This window comes from Cervus canadensis, chromosome 1, assembly GCF_019320065.1.
Source record: "Cervus canadensis isolate Bull #8, Minnesota chromosome 1, ASM1932006v1, whole genome shotgun sequence".
NCBI classification, from domain to species: Eukaryota; Metazoa; Chordata; class Mammalia; order Artiodactyla; family Cervidae; genus Cervus; species Cervus canadensis.
The window spans coordinates 7,906,366-7,929,612 of record NC_057386.1 but is presented as its reverse complement, the minus strand read 5'-3'; the positions used below and the strand labels follow the sequence as shown (position 1 = coordinate 7,929,612).

Sequence of the window (23,247 nt, the reverse complement as noted above, 5' to 3'; positions counted from 1 at the left end):
TCCCCACTTCCCCTTCTCCCTACCCCCAGCCCTGACATCTACCAATGTACTTTCTGATACTGAAGTGAGAGAGTTACTCTGTCGATGAAATTCTCCAGGCCAGAATACTGGAGTGGGTTGCCATTCTCTTTTCCAGGCCATCTTCCGGACCCAGGGATCAAACCCAGGTCTCCAGCATGGCAGGCAGATTCTCTACCTTCTGGGCCATCAGGGAAGCCCTTCTGGCACTATGAATTTGACTATTCCAAGTACCTCATATAAGTGGAATCAAATAGTCTTTGTCTGCACCTAATGTATACTGGAATGTATTTTTAAAGTTAATATATGTCCTACAAACAGATTGTGCCTTCTTTCTTCCCACTGCTGCTTCCCACTGCGCAGGTTCTCCTTAGTTATCTGTTTTATTTATAGTAGTATAGCTATGTCAATCCCAGTCTCCCAATTTATCCCACCCCCGCTTTCCCCTCTTGGTGTCTATATGTTTGTTCCCTATGTCTGTGCCTCTATTTCTGCTTTGAAAATCATCTTTTTAAAAATTTATTTATTTTTGGCTGGGCTGGGTCTTCATTGCTGCGAGGGCTTCTCTCTAGCTGTAGCGAGTAGGGGCTGCTCTCTAGTTGCAGTGGGCAGGCTTCTCATTGTGGTGGCTTCTCCTGTCACGGGGCAGGGGCTCAGGGCACTCGGGCTTCAGCAGCTGTGAGATGTGGCTCAGTAGTTGCGGCTCATGGGCTCTAGAGCACAGGCTTAATGGTTGTGGCACAGGGGCTTAGTTGCTCTGCAGCATGGGGGGGTCTTCCAGTATTGGGGATCAAACCCGTGTCTCCTGCATTGGCAGGTGAATTCTTCACCACTGAGCCACAGGGAAGCCCTGAAAATAACCTTTTAACAAGTCATATCTGCATGGGAGGTCCCACACATCCTATGGGCTGGTGTATAAAGAAGATTAATGTCAAAAACCTTTGCTTAAACAGGAGAGAAAAAGGAGACTGTGCTGAGCACAAACATCGTGATATGTGAAAAACTTTTGGCAAGCCCGTTTCCATGAAAATTCATACTTCTCTGGATCTCCCATTGGGCCCAGGCACACACAGAGAAGCACATTGGACTGGAATCTGAGAACCAGGAAGTGAGAATGCTGAATGAACCCGCCCCTACCAACTGGCTTTGAGAACTCTAAGTTCAACCCACCCCTAAGGTGATGAGAGGGACAGGCTGTATACAGTAGCTCAGCTGGTGCCCAGGAGCTCAACTAGATCGCCACACTCTGGGGAAGCCAGAAAGAACACTGATAGCCAGTGCCTTCTGCAAAACAGAGGTGAGGTGAAAGAGACACTGCATTTAGGCAAATCCACGCTGTGGGTAAGAAAGCCCCTTCCCACTGTGCAGGGCATTTGCCTGGCATTGCAAACAGGCACCAGGATGTCGGGGGGCTGCCTGTGCCAAGTACATAGGCGAACCCAGGGCCAAGTGTCAGGTAAGGCGAAGAGCTATGAGTGGACATGGGTCTATAAAGAACATGTTTATTATGGAGTCGGTGTTTGAGCACTTACAGGTTAGGCGCGCAGAGATAGACAAGAGACGGAATCAGTACTAAAAGGATTTTCTCTCCTTGCTTCTAGTCCATCCGCTGGAATAGTACAACGAGTTACAGTATCATGTTTGTACCTTTTTCATCCTCCCTGGGGAAGGCGATTCAAGCATCTATTGGCACATCACCTGGATGAAAACCAAGAACTTTAGGTGAAGAATTGGACTCTGTGCATTCGGGGAGTGCACGCTGTGAAGACTAAGCAGGGAACCTAGGTCCCAAGTTCTTCAAAGCCCAGTTGTTCCAAGCTCCACCTCTCCCACTTCGACTGCACTGATTGACCTTACTGCCAGAAGTCATTTTAAAAAACGGAAAATCCACAGTACTTTAGGAAGGGTGGCGTCTCTGAATTTTCTGTTTTCTACCACTGATCTTGATATTATTCCTCTGAGTTGTACCTTTTCCCCGTATCCTGTGGTTTTGTGCTTTCCATATCGAGGCTCAGAGACGCTGCTGTGCAGTAAGAATACAGTCTATGGGTCAGTTGGATCCAGTCCCCCAAGCCAGTGGCTCACTCCGTGATCTTGGGCAAGCTGCCCCTGCACAGAGGCAGTTTCCTCGACTGTAAAACGAGGTGGATAATACAGTGTTCCGCTCCTGGAGTGGCTGCGAGGGTTGCATTCATGCATGCGAAGCACCCCACGTTGCATGAGAAACAGTGAAGACTGAACAGAATGGCTGCACATCAGTGGTTCTCAATGTGGCCACACACCGGAATCATCTGGGGTAAAGAATACCCATGCATAGAAATTAGCTCTCCACGGAGATTCAGGCTTGACTCGTTGAGGTGTAGCTTGAGCATCAGGATGTTTTAAAGCTTCCCAGATGATTCTAATGGGCAACCAAGATTGAGAGCCACCCTTCAAAATAACTAGGGAAACAAGGTGTTCTGAGAGCTCCCGTCCAAGGCTGCACAGTCTCTCAGAGGAAGATGGCTAGTGGGTGTCAAGCCTGAATGGATGCCCTGTGTTTTTCTTGTAAAACTCACATTGAAGATGGAGGCTGTGCAAAGCCCTTCTGGTCCAGGTACTTGTCCAAGGTCCCCCAGGGTTTGCGACCTGATGAAAGTGAGGTTCCATGTAACGTGTATATGTTTCTCATTAAAGTTCCACATTCAGAAATCAGCTTCAGAGACAGCAGGAAAAGAAGGTGAACTTGTTTGCATAGAAGGAGTTTCTCTTCCTTCAAGCCACGCCAGCCTCTAAGCCTTCATAAGGCAGAGAAGGCAGCGTTTCCCTGGCACACTCTGGAAGACTCCGCATTCACCAGCGTGGCTCATTTTTAAGACAAAAGGGTGCACACCCTGACCAGGAGATCTGAGCAGTTTAACTGTTTGCTGTCTACATCAGAGCCCCAGGACATGTAGAAATTCCCTGCAAGGCCGGACCCACCAACATGAGGCCTTGCCCAAGGAGACTCTGTCATCTGGCCCAAACTGTCCAGGGGCCTTTGCTTTTGGCTCTGCTCATCTTCTTCCTCTTCACCTTGCCCTCCTTTATTAAGGAACCTAACACAAAGCCTAGCAGGTAAGAGTCTGCCCTTCCCAAGTTCCCTGTGGTTTATTAGAAGAAACTGGAAAATGATAGCCCGGGGAGGATGGGGGACATCTGAGACACCTCTGTGGTGATGGGCGATGTCAGGGATCACTAAGGTTGTCAGGAATCATGGGCGAGGAAGCCGGAAGGGGAGACCTGGGGGGACATGGAGGTGGTATAACAGGAAAATGGGGGGCCGTGGGGCTTATACACAGAGGAGGTAGAGGCATTGGTCTGGTCTGGTCTCCAGGAGGCAAAGGTGGAAAACTAGACTATTTTCCCCTCTAGGTCTCTGAGTAATAACCTCAGTTTTGGGGTTCATTACACACCATTTTCTGTGTACTAAAGCAAATGATTTATCCCATGAATTCCATTAATTTCTTTATATATATATATAAAGAAATATATATATTATATACTATACAATATATATATTATATAGATAATATTTCTTTAAGCTCAGGGTTCCTCTCGAGTTGCAACGGACCTCAGGGAACCTCTCCTGTTGACTCAGGGAACTCAGGCCTCCTTTCGAGTTGCGAGGGCACCTTGGAATTCCTCTTGAATCGCTGCAGCAGAACAGGGCTTTGTCTCGTGTTGAGGTGGGAAACTGGGGGTTCCTCTTCAGTTGCGACAGGGATCTCCTGGTTCCTACGGAGTAGCAACATGGGATTCAGGCCTCGTCTCATGTTGCAGCATGGAACTCCACTTTCCTCTCAAGTTGTCAAAGGAGTGTCAGGCCTCCTGTCGAGCTCAGGCAGGGAACTTGCGCTTTTTCTAGAGGTGCAACCGAGGAGTCAGACCTCCATTCATGTTGTGCAGGCCAACTCGGGGATCCATTCGAGTCGCTGCAGGGGAATCAGGCCTTATCTTGAGTTGAGGGTGGAGTCGGTGTATATATATATATATACATATTTCTTTCTTAAAAAAGGAAAATGTTCTTTTATTTGGCTGCACCAAGTCTTAGTTGCAGCACATGAGATATTTAGTTGAGGCATGTGGGATCTAGTTGCCTAAAAGTGAAAATGTTAGCCGCTCAGTCATGTCCAACTCTTCTGACCTCATGGACTGTAGCCCACCTGGCTCCTCTGTCCATGGAATTCTCAAGGCAAGGATACTGGAGTAGGTTACTATCTCCTTCTCCAGGGTATCTTCCCAACCCAGGAATCAAACCTGGGTCTCCTGCACTTCAATTAGATTCTTTACTGTTCCCTGACCAGGGATCAAACCTGAGCCCCCTACATTGGGAACTTGGAGTTTTAGCCATTGGTCCACCAGGGAAGTCTCCCATTAATTTCTAAATCATATAGTCTCTGAGGTGTTTGTCAGTAAAATGAGACATTGCTGACTTAGGGGGACAGCTGAAATTCTGGGTCCCAAGTGAATCCTTCAAAAGGACACTCTAGGCCATTTTCCTGACAAACACATCTCCTGCAGGGAGAGACCCCTACCTTTCCAGATTCAGTGTATTTTGAATGATTTTGTCTCACTACCCTTAGAATTTGAAAATAAAACATACCCTCATGAAGTTTTAAAAAATACATCAAGACAAAGCAAGAATAAAGGTCTCCCTATGATACCCCATCACAACCCAGTCTCCACGGATAACCACCCCTAACACTTTGGTGTAGAAATAATTACTATGTTATTGTAGCTAACGCTTCTATAGTACTCAGTATATGCCAGGCACTATTCTACATGCTTTATGTGTATTAACTTACTAATGCTTATATGAGTATTCTGAGACACAGAAAGTTTAGATGAATGATCCAAGTTCATTCTGCTGGTAGTTGCAGGGCCAGCAATCAAACCCAGACATTTTGGTTCCATAATCTGTGCTCTTTAACTTGTGTTAGACAAATCCTTACAACAGATGGATAAGTAGGTAGATAGGTAGGTGATACTCAGCAGTAAAGAATTCACCTGCCAACGCAGGAGACATGGGTTCAACTCCTGGGTCAGGAAGATCCCCTAGAGAAGGAAACGGCAACCCACTCCAGTATTCTTGCCTGGGAAATCCCATGGACAGAGGAACTTGACAGGCTATAGTCCATCGGGTCTCAAAGAGTTAGGTACGACTTAGCAACTAAACAACAATAAACAACAAAGGTAGGTGATAGGTAGGTAGATAGATAAACAGGTGGATGGATGGGTGAACAGACAGACCGACAGGTATCATACTATACACATTGATTGACTTTTTTAATCAACTATATCATGGACCTCCTTCCATGCTGGCACATACAGGTCTATTCCCTTCCTTTTCATGGCTGCATAGCTCCTATAGAATGGATATAGCTTAGCCAACCACAGCTATGGGCACTTGGGTTGCCACTCATTTTTCACATACCTTTGGGCACTTATGTATTTCCATAGGTAGATTTCTAGAAGTGGAATTGCCAAGATAACGAATATATTCATATTAAATGTCAATGGAAGGACTTCCCTGGTGGTCTAGTGGTTAAGATTTTGCCTTCCAATGTTGGGGGGTGCAGGTTCAATCCCTGCTCAGGGAGCTAGGATCCCACATGTCTTGCAGCCAAAAAACCAAAAATATAAAAAACGGAAACAATATCATAATAAATTCAATAAAGGCTTTAGAATGGTCTACATAAAAAAAAAAATCTTTAGACAAGTCAATGGACACCATCAAGTCATCCTCAGAAAAGGCTACACAAACAGGTGTGAAAGTAAACTCTCTCTCCAACCTCGGCGGCAACACTGGATCTTGTGAATGGTTTTCAAGTTTAATCATCTGATAAGTAAAAGCACGTTTCTCTTTTTAATTTGCATTTCTCGGGCTACTGGTGAATCTGAGGATCCTGTAAAGTTTATAAATCATTTCACTGTATAAATATACCACACATTATTTACTCATTCTCTTTTGGATGGACATTTGGGTAGTTTCTAGTTCTGGCTATTATGAATTAAGAGTAAACCTGCTGTGAACATTGTTGTACAAACCTTTTTTGTGTCCATAGTTTTATTTCTCTTGGGTCAATATCTAGAGGTGGGATTGCTGTGTTATAAGGAAAGTATATGTTTAACTTTATTTTTTTATACTTTTATTTATTTGGCTGCATGAGGTCTTAGTTGCAGCTCAAGGGATCTTTTTAGTTGTGGCATATGAGATCTAGTTCCCTGACCAGAGATCAAACCCAGGCCCCCTGCATTGAGAGCATGGACCACCTGGACCACCAGGGAAGTCCCTATGTTTAGTTTTAGAAGAAGAGTTGTTGAGTTATTTCCAAAACAGTTTTGAATTTTTCTATTTCTCCCTTCGGGTTTCCCTGGTGGCCCAGTGGTAAAGAATCTGCCTGCCAGGCGGGAGATGCAGGTTCAATTCCTAGGTCGGGAAGATCCCCTGGAGATGGAAATGGCAACAATCCAGTATTCTGGCCTCGGAAATCCCATGGACAGCGGACCATATAAAAGACAGCCAGGGGTTGGACATGACTTAGCGACTAAACAATATTTCTCCCTTCTGTTTTGTCAGTTCTTGTTTCATGTCTTTTGAAGCTCTCTGACTTGATGCACATGCATTTTGGATGGTCCTGACTTTGAAAGTGACTGTAAAGTTATGGAATCTGCCCACAATTTTAAGGGATAGGAAACAAGCCACACACTGAGATATCTCGATAAACTGTTTATATTATTACATTCCAAGAGAGCAGAGACAATGGACGCCATAACAATAGTGGTCCCCAGAGGAGAAGATTTTGTGTCTGTTGAAAGGTTCAAAGAGGAGATGGCATCTAGGAGACAGAGAGGGCTTGCGTGAGTGCCTGGGGAAAGACGTGTAGTGAGCAAAGGATGAACAAGGGCGCCAGCCTAAGTCCTAAATTAGTGTCCTCTCTGCTGACCTGAGAGTGAGTCCACCTCCAGGAAGTGAAGGTTTCCTCTGGGTGGCAGAGAAAGGGCATTTAGGAAGGTGGGACCCAGCGCTGCTGCAAAAGGCTTTCAGCCAGGGAGGCAGCCTCACCTCGTGACAGCGCTATTTTAAGACGATGAGTTGGCCAGAAGTGAACAGGACGGTTTAGGAGGAGGGAGTTGCCACTTTGGGTTGACCAGCAGTGGCACCCAAGGGAGTTGGACGACTCAATAGGCGGATTATCCTGGTGTGAAGGGAGGGGCTAGGGCCACCTTTAGCCATTAAAACTCAAGGTGAGAAGGATCTGGACTAAGAGACAGAGGAACAGCAAGAAGGGGGAAATCAGGAGATATTCTGAAGGAGAGGAGGGAGAGAGAGGGAGAGGCAAAAGTGATGGGCGGTTTTGCAGTTTGACTGGTCATGCCCTCCCTTCCCTGCAGAGCTGCCTGGGCAGAGGGTGGGAGCAAAATCAGAAAGGGAAGGGAGGTAAACAGTATAGAACACACCTGTAGATCCCTGTGGCTTATGAAGGTCATTATCGTATGGCTGAATGCTGATGCTGAAGCTGAAGCTGAAACTCCAATACTTTGGCCACCTGATGCAAAGAACTGACTCATTGGAAATGACCCTGATGCTGGGAAAGATTGAAGGCAGGAGAAGAAGGGGACAAAAGAGGATGAGATGGTTGGATGGCATCACCGACTCGATGGACATGAGTTTGAGCAAGTTCCGGGAATTGGTGATGGACAAATGTCCTCAGTAAAGTCAAATGAGACAGATGCTACCAGAGCATACAGAAAAGTGTCATCCAAACCAGGGGGAAGGGGGTGGGAGGTAAAGGAGAACACAGGGGAGATGGGAGCATTTGCAAGGTGCCTGATGGCTGTGTGACATTTCAGCAAGCAGGCGCACCATAAGCAATGAGGAAATAGCGTAAGCAATGGTGCAGAAAGGAGCAAAGGATGATTTCAGGAATGGGAGACTGACAGATGGGCCATTTAATAAGCACTGATAAGGTGCTCACTGTGTACCAGGCACTGGTCTCGGAGTTATGATTACTAATCACATATCGAGCCAGAGAGTAGATACTATTATCTTCATCAACTCCGTAATAGATGAGAGAGATTAGATCACTTGGCCAAGGTCACCCTGGTCACTGATGTTCAAACCCAGGCAGGCTGGCCCCAGTGTCCCTGCTCCCAGCATTGCACCACCCTCCACGTCTCTCCATCATATCCATCCTGATGTCATAAATCCTAAACATGTCTTTTTCTGCCAGACTATGAATTTCTTGTGGGTAGGAACTGTCTCATTTGTCTCCATTTCTCCAATAATTTGAACAGGTCCCAGACACTGTACATATGTAACACAGTGTCAGTGCTTACTGATAAAAGAATGAATGTGACCTTAAATAACTTTGTTCTGTAGCTATTAAGAATTTTAGGACTTCCCTGATGGTCCAGTGGTTCAGATTCCAGGTTCCCAGTGCAGAGGTCCTGGATTCCATCCCTGGTCCAAGAACTAGATCCCATATACCACAACTAAGATTGAAGATCCCACACATCAAAACTAAGACCCAGTACAGCTGAAAATTATTAATAAATTTTCTATTTTTTTTTTAAAGAAATGTTAGCGTAAGGGAGTAGCTTGATTAAATGTATGCTTTACACAAGTTACTCTGTCAATAGATTGTAGGTTGGGTAGATGGCCAGGCACAGTGGGGTTTTTATTTGTTTGTTCGTTTTTAGGCGGTGCCGCATGGCTTACAGGATCTCAGTTCCCTGATCCGAATTGAACCCTGGTCCAGGCAGTGAAAGTGATGAGTCCTAACCACTGAACTGCCAGGGAACTCCCCGGGGCACAGGAAGTTTTAAGGAGACAGGTTAGAGGGCCAATGTAGTGGTTTAAGATAGAGTCCTTGGGGCATGGGGCAAGGAGGTTATGATGAGAGCAGGACCAAAAATAAAAGACTGAGAATAAGTTAAATCAGCTGGATTTGGTGACAGATACGATGGTGGGGGCAGTGGTGACAAGGATTTTAAGACAATTCTATGATTTCAAACTTAGGTTATTGGTCTACCTTTCATATCATTTTAAGACAAATGCAAGTGCACCAAACTGACAAAAGTTTTGGTCCCTCTCTCCAATTTGCTCTCTGGTGTGTAAAGACCAGGTCTGTGTCTGCTTGGCTTCCCTAGTCTGGAATAAATTTATCCTAGAAGATGCTATGCCTTGTTTTGGCTTCAGAGATGATCATGAAGAGTGAGCTGTGAAGTAGACCTATGGATTCTGTTTTGTTGTTTTGGCTATTGTTGTGAATATTTTACTTATTTAGTTGGTTGTGCTGGGTCTTAGTCGTGGCAGGGGGGAATCTAGTTTTCTGACCAGGTATTGAACTCGGGCCCCCTGCGCTGGGAATGCAGAGTCTTAGCTACTAGACCACCAGGGAAGTCCCCTGGTTTCTGTTTGGTATTGTATTTTGCTTTGGTGTAGAACCAAGCTGTGTTTTCTATAACCTTCTGGTTTCTGATTCTGGACCCTTAGCTAGAATCAGAAAAACTTAACCTCAAACATTCTTACTCTTCTACCCCATCCCCAGGAGGGCATCAAGGGCTCTGGGATGTCTGATATGGTGCCAAGGCCCAGGAGAGGGCAGCTGATTCTTAGCCATCAGCTTGCCGCAAGATATGCATCATCACTACCTCTTGGCTCTTCTGTGTCACCTGGCTTAGGTGTGAGAATGTCCTGTGATGTGGTTTCTAACTTCCCAGTTTCTACACACAGTCAGTTCCTTTCAGGGGTCTTAAGAGACCCTTGTAACACTACCAGGAAGTAGGAGCCCTCTAATCTTGGGCCCTACAGAGCCCTCCCTTCTCTCCCACCTCCTTTCATTCCTCCTCCCAGAGTAAATATTTCTGGGGGGGGATGATGGCATAGGAACTAGAAAGGTCCCTCTCCAAGATATTTTATCTATTTCCCCAAATATTCTCCCCCATTTGAGGGCTTAGGTACTTGGAGGGGAAAAGCCAGAAGGTCTTGCAGGGTATTCTTTATTTTCCAGCTCTTGTCTGCACATGTGTCCGTGGGGGCAATGAATGTGGAGCTGACCATTAGCTGCTGGTGGCGGGTGGGAGGCAGGCACCAACGGGAAAGGGAGAAAACACAGTGAGGAAAACAACCAAATAACATTCCAGGATATTATACAACTACATTTGTGAGTATAATAGGCAAAGAAAAGGGATCTGGATGCTCATGCCCTCGGGGGTCAACAGTAGGTTCTTTGAGAAAGTATAATCACAAGTTCACATCCTTTTGTGCTGAAATTCATTTTCTGCTTTTTTAGTAAGGAGCACGCATTGCTTTAGTAAAAGGGAAAATAATTCAGAAAACTTGTGAAGAAAGAGGAGCAAAAGTTTAGGTGTCACTGAGGACCGAAGGGTCCCCCTCAAACAGAACGTGCCCTAGGCTGTGTGCCCACTGTCTTCCACATAATAACACATTATCGCATCAACTTACATTCATCTCTGTTCACCTGTTGGTTCGTGAGCCACTTAAGAGCAATGACTATAGCTTTTTTATCTCTCATTCCTAACAGATAGCTCCAAAAGCCTGGCCTATAATTACCGCTCAATAAATATTGCATTGTGTTTTCAAATTCTCAATAGGACGTCTCATTTGATTCTAAGTTTTCTCTTTAATTTTTTTTATTTTTACTAACATGCAAATGTTTCAGTAAAATAGTATAAGGAGGCTCATATCAAAACACAGCCATCCCCAGGACTTCCCTGGCAGTCCGCACACTTCTACTGCAGGGGGCATAGGTTCAACCCCTGATCAGGGAACTAAGATTCCTCATGCCATGGGGAATGGCCAAAAAAATAAGTAAATGAAATAACCAATAAGTACAATAACATAACTGTCCCCGAGTCTTCTTCCTGCTCCAGGATCCTGATTTCCAAGGTGTTACTTCAACCCCCTCTGATTTTCTTTTTGGTAATCTGCTGCTCTATTTATAACATGCCCACCTGCTATTTCTTGATTTCTTAGTTAAGTGGTTAAGGGCCATCAAGGAAATATTATTTACCCATGGCCTTGAGGCCTGTCGCCCCTTTAGATTTTCATCTCCGGATGCGTGAACCCAAACAGGGGCTGTGGGCATCTCTAACTGTCGCTGTGGGTCACTTAATGTCAGCGTCTGACCCAGTTCAACATGCCTGTATTTGTCTAACAGCATTGTTGGAAATGGTCTTCCCCAGTGGCTCAGTGGGTAAAGAATCTGCCTGCCAATGCAGGAGACACAGGTTCGATCCCTGGGTTGGCAAGATCCCCTGGAGGAGGAAATGACAAACCAATCCAGCATCCTTGTCTGGAGAATCCCAAGCACAGAGAAGCCCAGCGGACTACAGTCCATGAGGTCAAAGAGTCAAACACAGCTTGGCAACTAAGCACGCATACACATCGGTCGAAATACCATTTCTATGCCGGCTTGTAAGATCCTTCCAACCATTTTATAAGGCAGGTTTTAAGATTCTCACAGTGGATAAGAAAACAGAGGCTCACAGGGTCCTGTGACTTGCCTGAGATTACATAGCTGGCTAGTTAGAGGCGGGGCTGGACTAGAACCCAGGCTACTTTCCACCCACCTAGGCTCCATTGCCCATTTGCCAAGTGCCAAGAAGTCAGCGTTCTCTCCACCTCAAGTTCAACCCAAAAACACGTCCAGTGGAGCCCAAGAGGTTAAGTCACGGGGAGGTGACAACCACCACACACCAGATGGCTACCCTTCATGTCACCTTGCAGGAGGCTGGCTCAACTTGCTTTCAGAGCTCCTTGCGTCACCAGGAAGTAGGAATAATAAAACCCTGATCAAGTTACTGAATACTGCCGCGGTTGTTGGGTTCTGCAGATTCCAGGGAGCTCTTCCAGCCACTAGGGAGAACAGGAGGAGGGTTGGGGCAGGCTGCCCACTCTCTCTATTCCTATACCCCTCGCCCCTCTCCCCTTTCCCTGTTGAAGACTCTGGGGAGGGGGCAGGGGAGGAGAGGAATGTTATTTTTAACCCTAAGGTCAGTATTCCAAAATGCCAGAATAAAAATATCAACTGAACTTGGGATAATCTGTGAAACAAACTTTATTCTCAAGTGTGATTTTTCCCAGAGGTACAAGATACAGGTGCTTGAAAAAATGGACTTTGCTTTAGGGACTTCCCTGGTGGTCCACTGGTTAAGAATCTGCCTTCTAGTGCAGGGAATGCAGGTTCAATCCCTGGCCAGGGAGCTAAGATCCCACATGCCACAGAGTAACTAAGCCTACATACCACAATTACTGAACCTGTGCACTCTAGACCCTGAGCACCATAACAGGAGAAGCCCAGGTGTCACAACTAGAGAAAGTCCACAGGCTGCAATGAAGAGGCCAGGCAGGCAAAATTAAAAAAAAAAGGACTTTCTTTAAAACAGCCCTGGTTCTCAACCGAGAGTTTCTAGCCAGTGGGCTACACAGGTCATTTTGTATCTGTGATTTCTGATCTGTACTTTGAACCTTTTGCCATTTCTTTGCTTCCAGGTCCTCCCTGGGTGATGTGTTGTTGTTTTGCTTCATTTATGGAATAGAGCTATGTGATCCCTGCTAGAGATATACTTATTTAATACTTATTGTTGTTGTTTGTTGTTCCATCACTAAGTCATGTTCAACTCTCTGTGACCCCATGGACTACAGCATGCCAGGCTCCTCTGTCCGACACTATCTCCCAGGAGTTTGCTTAAATTCATGTCCATGAGTCGGTGATGCTATCTAACCATCTCATTCTCAATCTTTCCCAGCATCAGGGTCTTTTCCAATGAGCTGGCTCTTCGCATCAGGTGGCCAAAGGACTGGAGCTTCAGCTTCAGCATCAGTCCTTCCGATGAATATTCACAGTTAAGTTCCTTTAGCAGTGACTGGTTTGACCTTCTTACAGTCCAAGGGACTCTCAAGAGTCTTCTCCAGCTCCACAGTTTGAAAGCATCAACTCTTTGGCACTCAGCCTTCTTTATGGTCCAGCTCTCACATCTGTACATGACTACCAGAAAAACCATAGCTTTCATATATATGTGTATAAATTTTTTGGTTGACCAAAAAGTTAATTTGGGTTTTTCCATATAGTGTTACAGGAAATAAACAAATAAATAAATAAATAAATATATATATATAATTTAATATACTTATATTTTTATTATATATATATGTTTTGCTTTTTTTGGCTGTGGGATCTTAGTTCCCTGACCAAGAATTGAGCCCACATCCCTTTCATTGAAACTGTGGAATCTTAACTACTGGGATGTAGTTAATGACCTGGGAAGTCCCTATCTATTTATTTTTTAAGAGCAAATTTTTATATATTTACCTCCAAAGTAAATCAGAATTATAGTATCAAATTGCTTTTTGCTTGAGTGAATTGGTTTGCCTATTCCTCTGAACTAGAGTCATTTAATAGAGCCAATGTCCCCCGCCACACCCGCCCCACCCCAGCCTAGCAAACAGAGTACGACTTCAGGAGCACTTAGGGTCTGGACAAGACGGATGCAGGGCACTCAGCATGTGGATGGAAGCAACTTGAGCATTCAGTAAATTCCATGCATGACCTTTAGAAAATGGCAATATAAATCCTCATATCCCAGGCAATCATATATGTGCATAATCATTGGGAGTTGAAGTTTAATCACATAATTTAGTCACTACCTGGGTCATTGCTGCCACTTCCTCAAAAATGTAAACACATCATCTCTTATGTCTACTGCATTGGCAGGAAGGTTCTTTACCACTAGCACCACCTGGGATAGACAAATGATTCAAGTCTAAATTCCTCATACACTGCAAATAATGATCTGGTCCTGACTGCCTGTTTGGGAGCATCTCCTGCCAGACAAGCCCCAATCCCCTCTCTTTTATATATGTATATATATAATTTTATATTTATTTTTGGCTGTGGTGGATCTTTGCTGTTGCACAAGCATCTCTGTAGTTATGGCGACCGGGAGCTGTTTGTTGCAGTGTGTGGGCTTCCCATTGCAATGGCTTCTCTTGGGCAGCATGGGTTACGACTCCCAAGCTTCAGTAGTTTCAGCTTCCCAGGCTTTATAGTTTTGGTGCACAGGCTTAGTTGCTCCGAGGCACATGTGATCTTCCTGGACCAGGGATTGAACCCCGTGTCTCCTGCATTGGCAGGTGGGTTCTTTTCCACTGAGCCACCAGGGAAGCCTCCCCACCTTTTCTTTTTTTAAATATGTATTATTTACTTTTGCTGTGCCAGGTCCCAGTTGCAGCGTGTGGGATCTAGTTCCCTGACCAGGGATGGAACCCAGGCCCCCTACATTGGGAGAGTGGAGTCTTTGGCACTGGACTACCAGGGAAGTCTCCCAACACCACAACTTTTCATGCTTTCGGGACTGAAATTTCCTCCTCCCCACTCCTAATCCTCTTCAGAGGGGAGCTCCTCCAGAAAGCCTTCCTAGCTTCCATGTGGGAAGCACGCCTTTTGTCTGTTATCTTTAACACATGCCTCACAGTTTGTGGGAACTTAGTTCCCCAACCAGGGATTGAACTTGGGCTGCTGCAGTGGAAGTGCTGAGTTCTAACCACTGGACTTTCAGGGAATTCTCAACAGTTTGCTTTTAAGCAGTGTTGGACTGATGATAGGATAAGAAGCACATCTTTAAGGCAGATCTTTCAAAATCAAGGTTGGCAACTATAGTCTTAACAGGCATGCATCTTTCCCATTTCCTTGTGGACAAAGATACCTTCTTTACCTTTTTTTTTTTAAGGTCCACTGAGTCACAAGATATTAGGTGGCAGGACTAGGTTCACACAAACTCATTCTTAGACTCACAGCTGGGAACATAGAGGATGCTGGAGCCGCAAGGAGTGAGCCTGGGGAGCTGGGGGTGGAGCATGGAGACGTGAGCAGTTCAGCTCTGCCCTTGGCCTCCAGATCCAGCTCCCCAGACTCGGTACCACCACTCAGGTTTCTTTACCAGTCCAAAGTGGCTTCCCAGGAGGCATTAGTGGTAAAGAGGCCCTTTGCCAATGCAGGAGATGTAGGAGATGTGGGTTCGATCCCTGAGTAGGGAAGATCTCCTAGAGGAGGGCATGGCAACCCACTCCAGTATTCTTCCCTGGAGAATCCTATGGGCAAAGGAGCCTGGTGGGCTGCAGTCCACTGGGTCATGAAGAGTTGGATATGACTGAAGGGGCTGAGCACGCACGCACTGGTCAGAAGTAAGTGTCCAGATCCATTGCCAACAGGTTCCGCTTGGTGTTGGGAAGCAGCCAGCAATGCCCCTTCCCTCCCCTCTCCTGAAGACTGATTTGAAGTCCGTTTGAGACATAAAAATGAATGCTAGTTACACTCCTCAAGTCCCTACAACCTTAGCCTTCATCCAAAGTCATCTCTTTCTCTAGGAATCAGCATCAACAGGACATTAAGGAAAGGTCCCCAGAATTACTGCAAAATGCTATGTCTCAGGCACCCATCACGAGAAGGAGGGCGACCACCCACATGGAGTCAGTACAGGGGACCCGCGGTCGGGACACACCCCCCAAGGCCACAACCCTCACGGCGGGCAAGCGCAGAGGAGCGCAGACCACCAGCAAGGCCCGTGCCGAGGAGCCGGGCAGAGCGCCCACCCCCACCAGAAAGGCGGCACCGCAGACACTGGCGAGCAAGGACACCGGGGTGGACGCGCTGCCCCCGACGGCTGGAGGTGGGGGCGTGGCCTCCGGCAGGACCGAAGCACCATCACTGAACAGTCGGAACCCGAGGACGGCCAAAGGATCTGGGGACCGGAAGGCGAGGCCGACAGGCCCCGAAGCGGTGCCCACGAAGCCGCGGGACAGCCCGGCAACTGCAGCTAAGACCCTCCTTCCAAAACACCAGGCCAGGGCGCGGACCCCCGGGGGAGGGGGGCGGACGGGGAAGGGAGCCAGAGGAGCCACCCCAGACAGAGCCCAGCCCACCGGGTCCTCGGCCCCTCTCCGGAGCCCCGCCACCCAGAGAAGCCAGAAGCTAAAGGCCACCAACTTCAAGTCTGAGCCCCAGTGGGATTTTGAGGAGGAATACAGTCTGGAGGTGGGCGGCCTGCAGACGGTGAGGTTTTCCTCTTCTGGAGGCCCTGAGGCCCGCTCCCTCCCATCCCTCCCATCCCTCCCGGGCTCTGCTCTTAAGCTCTCCCCCACCCGGCCCCTTCCCCACGCGCTCATCCAGGTGAGGGTGTGATCGAAGGGCCACCCTGGTCCCCAGTGTGACCTCAGCAGGCGGAGGAGCAGGACTGGGCAGGGACCAAGGGACAAGAACGCCCCAACCTGGTGCCCAGCCCTGTCCTCCCCAGAGAGAGAATTCCAAGACCCTCTCTCTCTTCCAGCCCTAAGAAAAGCAGCCTGAGGCCCCAGCCACGGGAGGGGAGACACGGAAGTTTGCACACAAAACTGCAGCCAGGCACCGCACACGAGACCCGTAGCACACGTCCTGCCCGCAGTGGGCTTGGGCGATCAATGACCAGGGGAACCAGAAGGCTCTGGGAATAGGATGGAAGATGTAGCAGAGGTGGGGCCTTTCCAGCCTTGAGGCCTGGTTTCTGCTCCTGCGCCCACCTTCCCGTCCTGGCCCCAGGGCCCCTCACCCCACCCCACCCCATTCCCCGCCCCACAGCTTCCCCGGCCTCTCTCCAGGCCTGACCCATCCTCCTGCTTGCAGACCTGCCCTGACTCGGTGAAGATCAAAGCCTCCAAGTCACCCTGGCTCCAGACTCTCTTTCTGCCCAACCTCACCCTCTTCCTGGACTCCAGACACTTCAACCAGAGCGAGTGGGACCGCCTGGAGCACTTCGCTCCGCCCTTCGGCTTCATGGAGCTCAATTTCTCCTGTGAGTCCTCGTCCAAGGGGCCTGGATGTGCATTAGGCCACAGCAGAGGGCCATGCTTCTTAAAAAGTATTTTTAAAATATTTTTTGGCCACGCTGTGCGGCATGTGGAGTCTTAGTTCCCCGACCAGGGATCGAATCCTCAGCCCCTGCATTGGGAGCACAGAGTCTTAACCACTGGACCATGAGAAAAGTCCCAGAGGGCCACGCTTTTTAAAAACTATGTTTTAAATCTGTATTTACTCTTTGGCCATGCGTTGCAGCATATGGGATCTCAGGGATGGAACCCAAGGCTCTGCACTGGGAGCCCAGGGTCTTAACAACTGGACCACCAGGGAAGTCCCAGAGGGCCATGCTTTTTTGCCTCTGGCCCACCTCTCCCCTGCGGGCAATCAGCCCCAGGAGAAAGGCCGGCCGGGAGGCCCCCGGCCCTGGCTGGGCTCTGAGTGGAATCCCCCCGGCCCCCCACATTGCAGTGGTGCAGAAGGTCGTGATGCACTTCCCCCCGGTGCCCCAGCAGCAGCTGCTCCTGGCCAGCCTCCCTGCCGGGAGCTCCCGCTGCATCAGCTGTGCCGTGGTGGGCAACGGGGGCATCCTGAACAACTCCCACGTGGGCCCAGAGATAGACAGCCACGACTATGTGTTCCGGTGAGCCTGCACCTGCCCCGACCCCCACCCTTCTCCTGCAGAGCAGGGCTCTTCCCGGAGAGCTCAGAGGGTGCTCCCTGCCTGGATCCAGAAGCCGGGGGGGAGGGTCCCCGGCTCGCTAGTGCCGGCCCCCCATCCCTTCTTCCTTCCCCCGACCACCTCCACACATCACCCAGCAGCCCTCATGTGCTCTGATTTTGCCTTTCTGGCTAGGCTGAGTGGCGCCGTCATCAAAGGCTATGAACACGATGTGGGTACTCGGACCTCCTTCTACGGCTTTACTGCCTTCTCTCTGACCCAGTCACTCCTTACACTGGGCAGTCGGGGTTTCCGGCACGTGCCTCTGGGGCAGGTGAGCAAAGAGGGATGGGTCTGGCCGCCCACAGACTTTGGATATGGGAGGATGCAGGTGAGACAGGGAGACAGACAGGGAGTTAGGGAGCATCCTGAGTCTAGAGCCTGTCGTCGGTACAGTCTCCAGGCATGTGAGGGACAAGGGCAGGGAGGGCAGCCACACCAGGCCGGAGGAGAGCAAGCAGGCAGCGTGGGATCAAAGTCAGGCCACCCCACTGAAGGCAGGACTCCTGGACCACACGCTGTCCTTGGTCCTCAGGATGTCCGCTACCTGCACTTCCTGGAAGGCACCCGGGACTATGAGTGGCTAGAAGCACTGCTTCTGAATCAGACCGTGGCTTCAAGGAACCTTTTCTGGTTCAGGTACCCAAGCCCCCTCCCCTCACCCACAGACAAGCTGTGGAGGGGGCAGTCGGGAAGGGCTGGACAGGTGGGGACAGTCTGAGCTCTCACTTGGAGATGGGGGACCAGTCATGCCCATGACCCTGCCTTGGCCCTCCCCCGGAGAGGAAAGAGAATGAAGGACCCATTCCTGCCCACAGGCGCAGACCCCAGGAGGCCTTCCAGGAAGACTTCCAACTGGACAGATACCTGTTGCTGCACCCAGACCTGCTCCGATACATGAAGAACAGGTGAGAGCGGGAAGCCTGTGGAAGGGGCGAATCCCTCTCATCCTGGCCAGCCTCCTGACAGTTGGGGGGCTGGGCTGTCTCGCAGATTCCTGAGGTCTAAGACTCTGAACACTGCCCACTGGAGAATATACCGGCCCACCACGGGGGCCCTCCTGCTGCTCACTGCCCTCCAGCTCTGTGACCAGGTGAAGCCCTGCTTCTGGAGCCCGCAGATCTGGACAGCTCTGGGGTAGCCCTGGGCCTGCTCAGCAAGGGATGATGGCTGGGGGTGGGGGGAGGGGCCTGAGTGCGGACACCTGCCTGTGTGCAAGCGTGCTTCCAGGGGTCCTGCACCCAGACCCCCAGGGATAGAACCAGGATCCAGGACCCCTGCCCCCCACACACACACAGAGAGAAGAAACCCAAGAGACACACACGCAGGCCTTATTTCTCCTCCACCTTCCTGCAGGTGAGTGCCTATGGGTTCATCACCGAGGGCCACGAACGCTTCTCTGACCACTACTATGATAAGTCCTGGAAACGAACAATCTTTTACATCAACCATGACTTCAAGTTAGAGAGGACGCTCTGGAAGCGGCTACATGATGAAGGTATTATCCGGCTGTACCAACGTCCTATAACTTCCAAACCGACCATCTGACGGGAGTCTGGGCTACCGAAGTCCCTTCAGTTATTCTAAGACTCAGAGCACAGTGGGAGACCATCGGCTCATCTGTCATCTTCCCAGCGCCTGGACCAGGCTCTGAGCCCCTCTAGACTTCGGGGGTAGAGGTCTACCAAACTAGTGCAGAGGCGGGGACACCCTCAAGATGGCAAATGATGGACTGAGGTTTCGGAGACCTTGGAAAAATTTCTGCAGAGTCTGTTCCATGGAGCTGGGGACTCAATTTTTTAAACCAAGGGGACTTCCCTGGTGGCTCAGACGGTAAAGAATCTGCCTGCAATGCAGGAGACCTGGGTTCGATCCCTCAGTCAGGAACATAGCCTGGAAAAGGGCATGGCAACGCACTCCAGTATTCTTGCCTGGAGAATCCCATGCACAGAGGAGCCTGGCAGGCTACAGTCCATGGGGTTGCAAAGAGCTGGATACGATTTAGCGACTAACACTTTCACATTTTCACTGTTCAGAAGCTACTTGGCACAGAAGGAGGAGTCTGAACTTATGGAGACATGTAGGTTTGGGATTGAATTACAGATCTTCCACTTAGCAGCCATGAAATCTTGAAGGCATGACTGTATTTCACTCTAGACCGTCTGGTGGACCCTTCCAGGGGTTATCTGATTCTAATAGAAGGTCTGCAAACTTTCCTTATCTTTGAGCTATTTGACAACTCTCTGGGTTGTAGAAAATTGATAGTAATAAAAATGATTTCTGTCTGAATGAAAAATGGGGATAGTGATCAGTCTTGTTCCTATTATGAAATTAATTTTAGTATTCCGGACTGCTGATGTATATGTCCGGACTTTGGGCTCTCTTTTGACCAGTTTTTACTAGTTCCTTCACTAATTAATGAGTTAAATAAAATCTCTGATATGTGTTCATTTTATATTTGTATAAGAATCACAATTTTATCCCTAAAAAAAAGAAAAATCATCCTTGGGACTTCCCTGGTGGTCCAGTGGTTAAGAATCTGCCCTGCAACGCAGGGGACGCAGGTTCCATCCCTGATCGGGGAACTAAGATCCCACATGCCGTGGGACAACTAAGCCCGTGTGCCACAAATTCTGAGCCCACGTACCTCAATTAAAAAGCCAGTGAGCGACGAACTGCAGAGCCCACAGGCTGTGAACCATGAGCCGCAACTAGAGAGAAGCCTACACACGGAAACAACGAGCTGGAGCACTGCAGCTAAGACCCAGGGCAGCCAAAAATAAATAAATGATGAATACTTTTAAAAAAGTCATCCTTTAACATTTCCTTAGGCCGTTGTTTTCTAATCTGTAAAATGACTTTTGTCGTTGTTGTCCAGTTGTTAAGTTAGGTCTGACTCTTTTTGACCCTGTGAACTGCAGCACACCAGGCTTCCCTGTCCTTCCCTATCTCCCAGAGTTGGCTCAAACTCACATCCACTGAGTCTGTGATGCTATCTAACCATCTCATTCTCTGTCACCCCCTTCTCTTGCCCTCAATCTTTCCCAGCATCAGGGTCTTTTCCAGTGAGTCAGTTCTTCACATCAGGTGTCCAAATTATTGGAGCATCAGCTTCAGCATCAGTCCTTCTAAGGAATACCCAGGGTTGATTTCCTTTAGGATTGACTGGTTTGGGAGTGTCCATTTCACAAGAATTTTTTAAATCACTGATGCAACTAGGCACGTTTTCCTTCTTTCATTTTTATTAATCCTCGCATCAACCTGCATTTTCTAAAACTCCAGAAAGAGAATTTGGGCTAAGCTGAAGATACTTCAGTTCACCTTACCTCTTTGAGCTCTATCTCCAGGATTTGAACTCTGAAGCCCAGAAGAACTTGGGCAGGCAGCAGGGTAGGGGATTGAGGGGGACGGGGGTGGGGGGCGGGTGTTTTGAAGCAAGCTCCCTTTCAGACTTAATTCTCAGGTTCCAAAGCTAATTAATATTAGTGCTACTGATTTGCTCAGTCGTGGCCGACTCTTTGCGACCCCATGGACTGTAGGCCACCAGGTTCCTCTGTCCATGGAATTTTCCAGGCAAGAATACTGGAGTGGGTTGCCATTTCCTTCTCCAGGGGATTAATACCAGTAGGTCCCGATTTGCTTTACTCAAGGGTGCAGTACCAGCTCTGGGCGGCAGGTGGCGGCATCTCTACGTCCCCTTCTCAGTGGTACACAGGTTTGTTTTTTTGTGGGGTTTTTTTTTTTTTTGGTACCCAGGTTTTATTAGGTTTTCCTAACTATTCCTGCGGGGCTTCCCTGATAGCTTAGTTGGTAAAGAATCCACCTGAAATGCAGGAGACCCCTAGCTACCTGCTAGTTTGTTCTTTCATGTGAATTTCAGTATCCGTTTAGAATCATATGCTATTAGTAGAGGACGTTCAAATCTGCCTCCTCAAATTTAAACTTGGGCTACCCAAATATAAAGGCTGAGTCTCATGTGAAAGAGAAAGTGCAATGGCTCAGCTGTGCCCAACTCTTCACGATCCCATGGACTATAACCCACCAGGCTCCTCTGTCCATGGGATTTTCCAGGCAAGGATACTGGAGTGGATACCCATTTCCTTCTCAGGGGATCTTCCTGACCCAGGGATTGAACCCAGGCCTCCTGCACTGCACGCAGGTTCTTTACTGACTGAGCTACCAGGGAATCTTTATCTGGGTCCAAATAGTACGGTGAAGAACTGGGAAGCCTGGTGTGTCCACGGGGTTGCAAAGAGTCCAACACCACTTAGACACTGAACAACAATACAAATCTGCATAAACTGTAAGATTAACTCACTCTGAGTGAATTAGAAAAGAGAAATCAAAGGCGTACGTAAGAATTAGAAAAGAATCCATGTGCAGATGATATGGTAGTATATAATAGAATAAATATACTATATAATATTGATACAGTAACATACAGAGATAGAAAATTAATGGACTGAAACCAGTAGACTTCATAAACATAAATAATAACCAGGGAGATATAATGTAGAGAAAACCCCTCCATAGCAACCAAGAAGATGACATACTTAGCAATAAATTCAACGAAATGTCCAAAATTAAGGAAAAGACACAAAAGTAGGTTTGAACAAAAGGAGAGTCATTTCATCTTTTGTTCTTGGAAAGGATGACTCAACGTAATAACTGTGTCAGTTCCCCCCAAATAAATTTATAAATTTAAGGCAATTCCATTAAAAATAACAAACCATTTTTTCTAGATTCTAAATGCATACTAAAATACATATGGAAAAATAAACATGTAAGAATAGCCCAGAAAACGTGAAAAAGAAAGGCAGTGAGGGAGGTCTAGCTCTGCCAAATATTAAGACATACTATAAAGTCTTTGTTATTAAAACAACGTAGGGACTTTCCTGGTGGTCCAGTGGCTGACTCTGCTGCCAATGCAGGGGGCCCAGGTTCCATCCTGCTCAGGGAACTAGATCCCAAATACCACAACTAAATGTTCACATGCAACATCTAAGACCCGGTACAGCCAAACAAATAACTAAAAATAAATAAATATAAAATAGTAAACAGCAACAAAAAAATAACAACAACGTGATGCTCTGTGTGAATAGACAGATGACTAGCTGAATGGGTTAAAAAGACCAGAAATTTACCCAAGTGCATAAGAACATCACTGGGTCAAAACCAACTTTGTGACTAGTGGTCCTCAGATAATAGATTCCTATTTGGAAAGAGATCAGACTAGGTCTACAACTTGCCCCCACGCATGACTAAACTCTAGATGGGGCAGAGACCTACATGTAAAAAATAAAATGCTAAGAGTCCAAAGAGATACCAAGGGAACATTTCATGCAAAGATGAGCACAATAAAGGACAGAAATGGTATGGACCTAACAGAAACAGAAAATATTAAGAAGAGGTGGCAAGAATACACAGAAGAACTATACAAAAAAACTTCCAGATAACCATGATAGTGTGATCACTCACCTAGAGCCAGACATCCTGGAATGCAAAGTCAAGTGGACCTTAGGAAGCATCACTACGTACAAAGCTAGTGGAGGTGATAGAATTCCAGTTGAGCTATTTAAAATCCTAAAAGATGATGCTGTGAAAGTGCTGCACTCAATATGCCAGCAAATT

At 47.7% G+C, this 23,247-nt stretch overlaps 1 protein-coding gene across 3 annotated transcripts; it reads left to right on the top strand.

Annotated features, from left to right (window-relative positions):
• Window positions 1-1,215: 1,215 nt before the first annotated feature.
• ST6GALNAC1 (ST6 N-acetylgalactosaminide alpha-2,6-sialyltransferase 1) lies at window positions 1,216-19,916 on the top strand. 3 transcript variants are annotated; one of them, XM_043461762.1, is made up of 10 exons: window positions 1,216-1,315; window positions 1,620-3,114; window positions 15,434-16,118; window positions 16,725-16,893; window positions 17,367-17,538; window positions 17,752-17,890; window positions 18,152-18,255; window positions 18,435-18,524; window positions 18,610-18,709; window positions 18,973-19,916. In XM_043461762.1, the coding sequence occupies exons 2-10, from the start codon at window positions 2,984-2,986 to the stop codon at window positions 19,162-19,164; spliced, it is 1,782 nt and encodes a 593-aa protein (XP_043317697.1). In that variant the 5' UTR covers window positions 1,216-1,315; window positions 1,620-2,983; the 3' UTR covers window positions 19,165-19,916. The 3 variants fall into 3 exon arrangements, with proteins under 3 accessions (XP_043317697.1, XP_043317704.1, XP_043317689.1); XM_043461769.1 differs by lacking the exon at window positions 1,216-1,315 and adding an exon at window positions 1,349-1,474 and having other exon boundaries at window positions 15,434-16,100; XM_043461754.1 differs by lacking the exon at window positions 1,216-1,315 and adding an exon at window positions 1,351-1,474.
• The last annotated feature ends 3,331 nt before the right edge of the window (window positions 19,917-23,247 follow it).

Bases quoted from the DNA above. Each gene is read 5' to 3' on its own strand.
- ST6GALNAC1 (XM_043461762.1), top strand. From the start codon at position 2,984: ATGAGGCCTTGCCCAAGGAGACTCTGTCATCTGGCCCAAACTGTCCAG. The intron at 16,119-16,724 runs GTGAGGTTTTCC...TCCTGCTTGCAG, and splicing joins AGGTGGGCGGCCTGCAGACG to ACCTGCCCTGACTCGGTGAA. The intron at 18,710-18,972 runs GTGAAGCCCTGC...ACCTTCCTGCAG, and splicing joins CCCTCCAGCTCTGTGACCAG to GTGAGTGCCTATGGGTTCAT.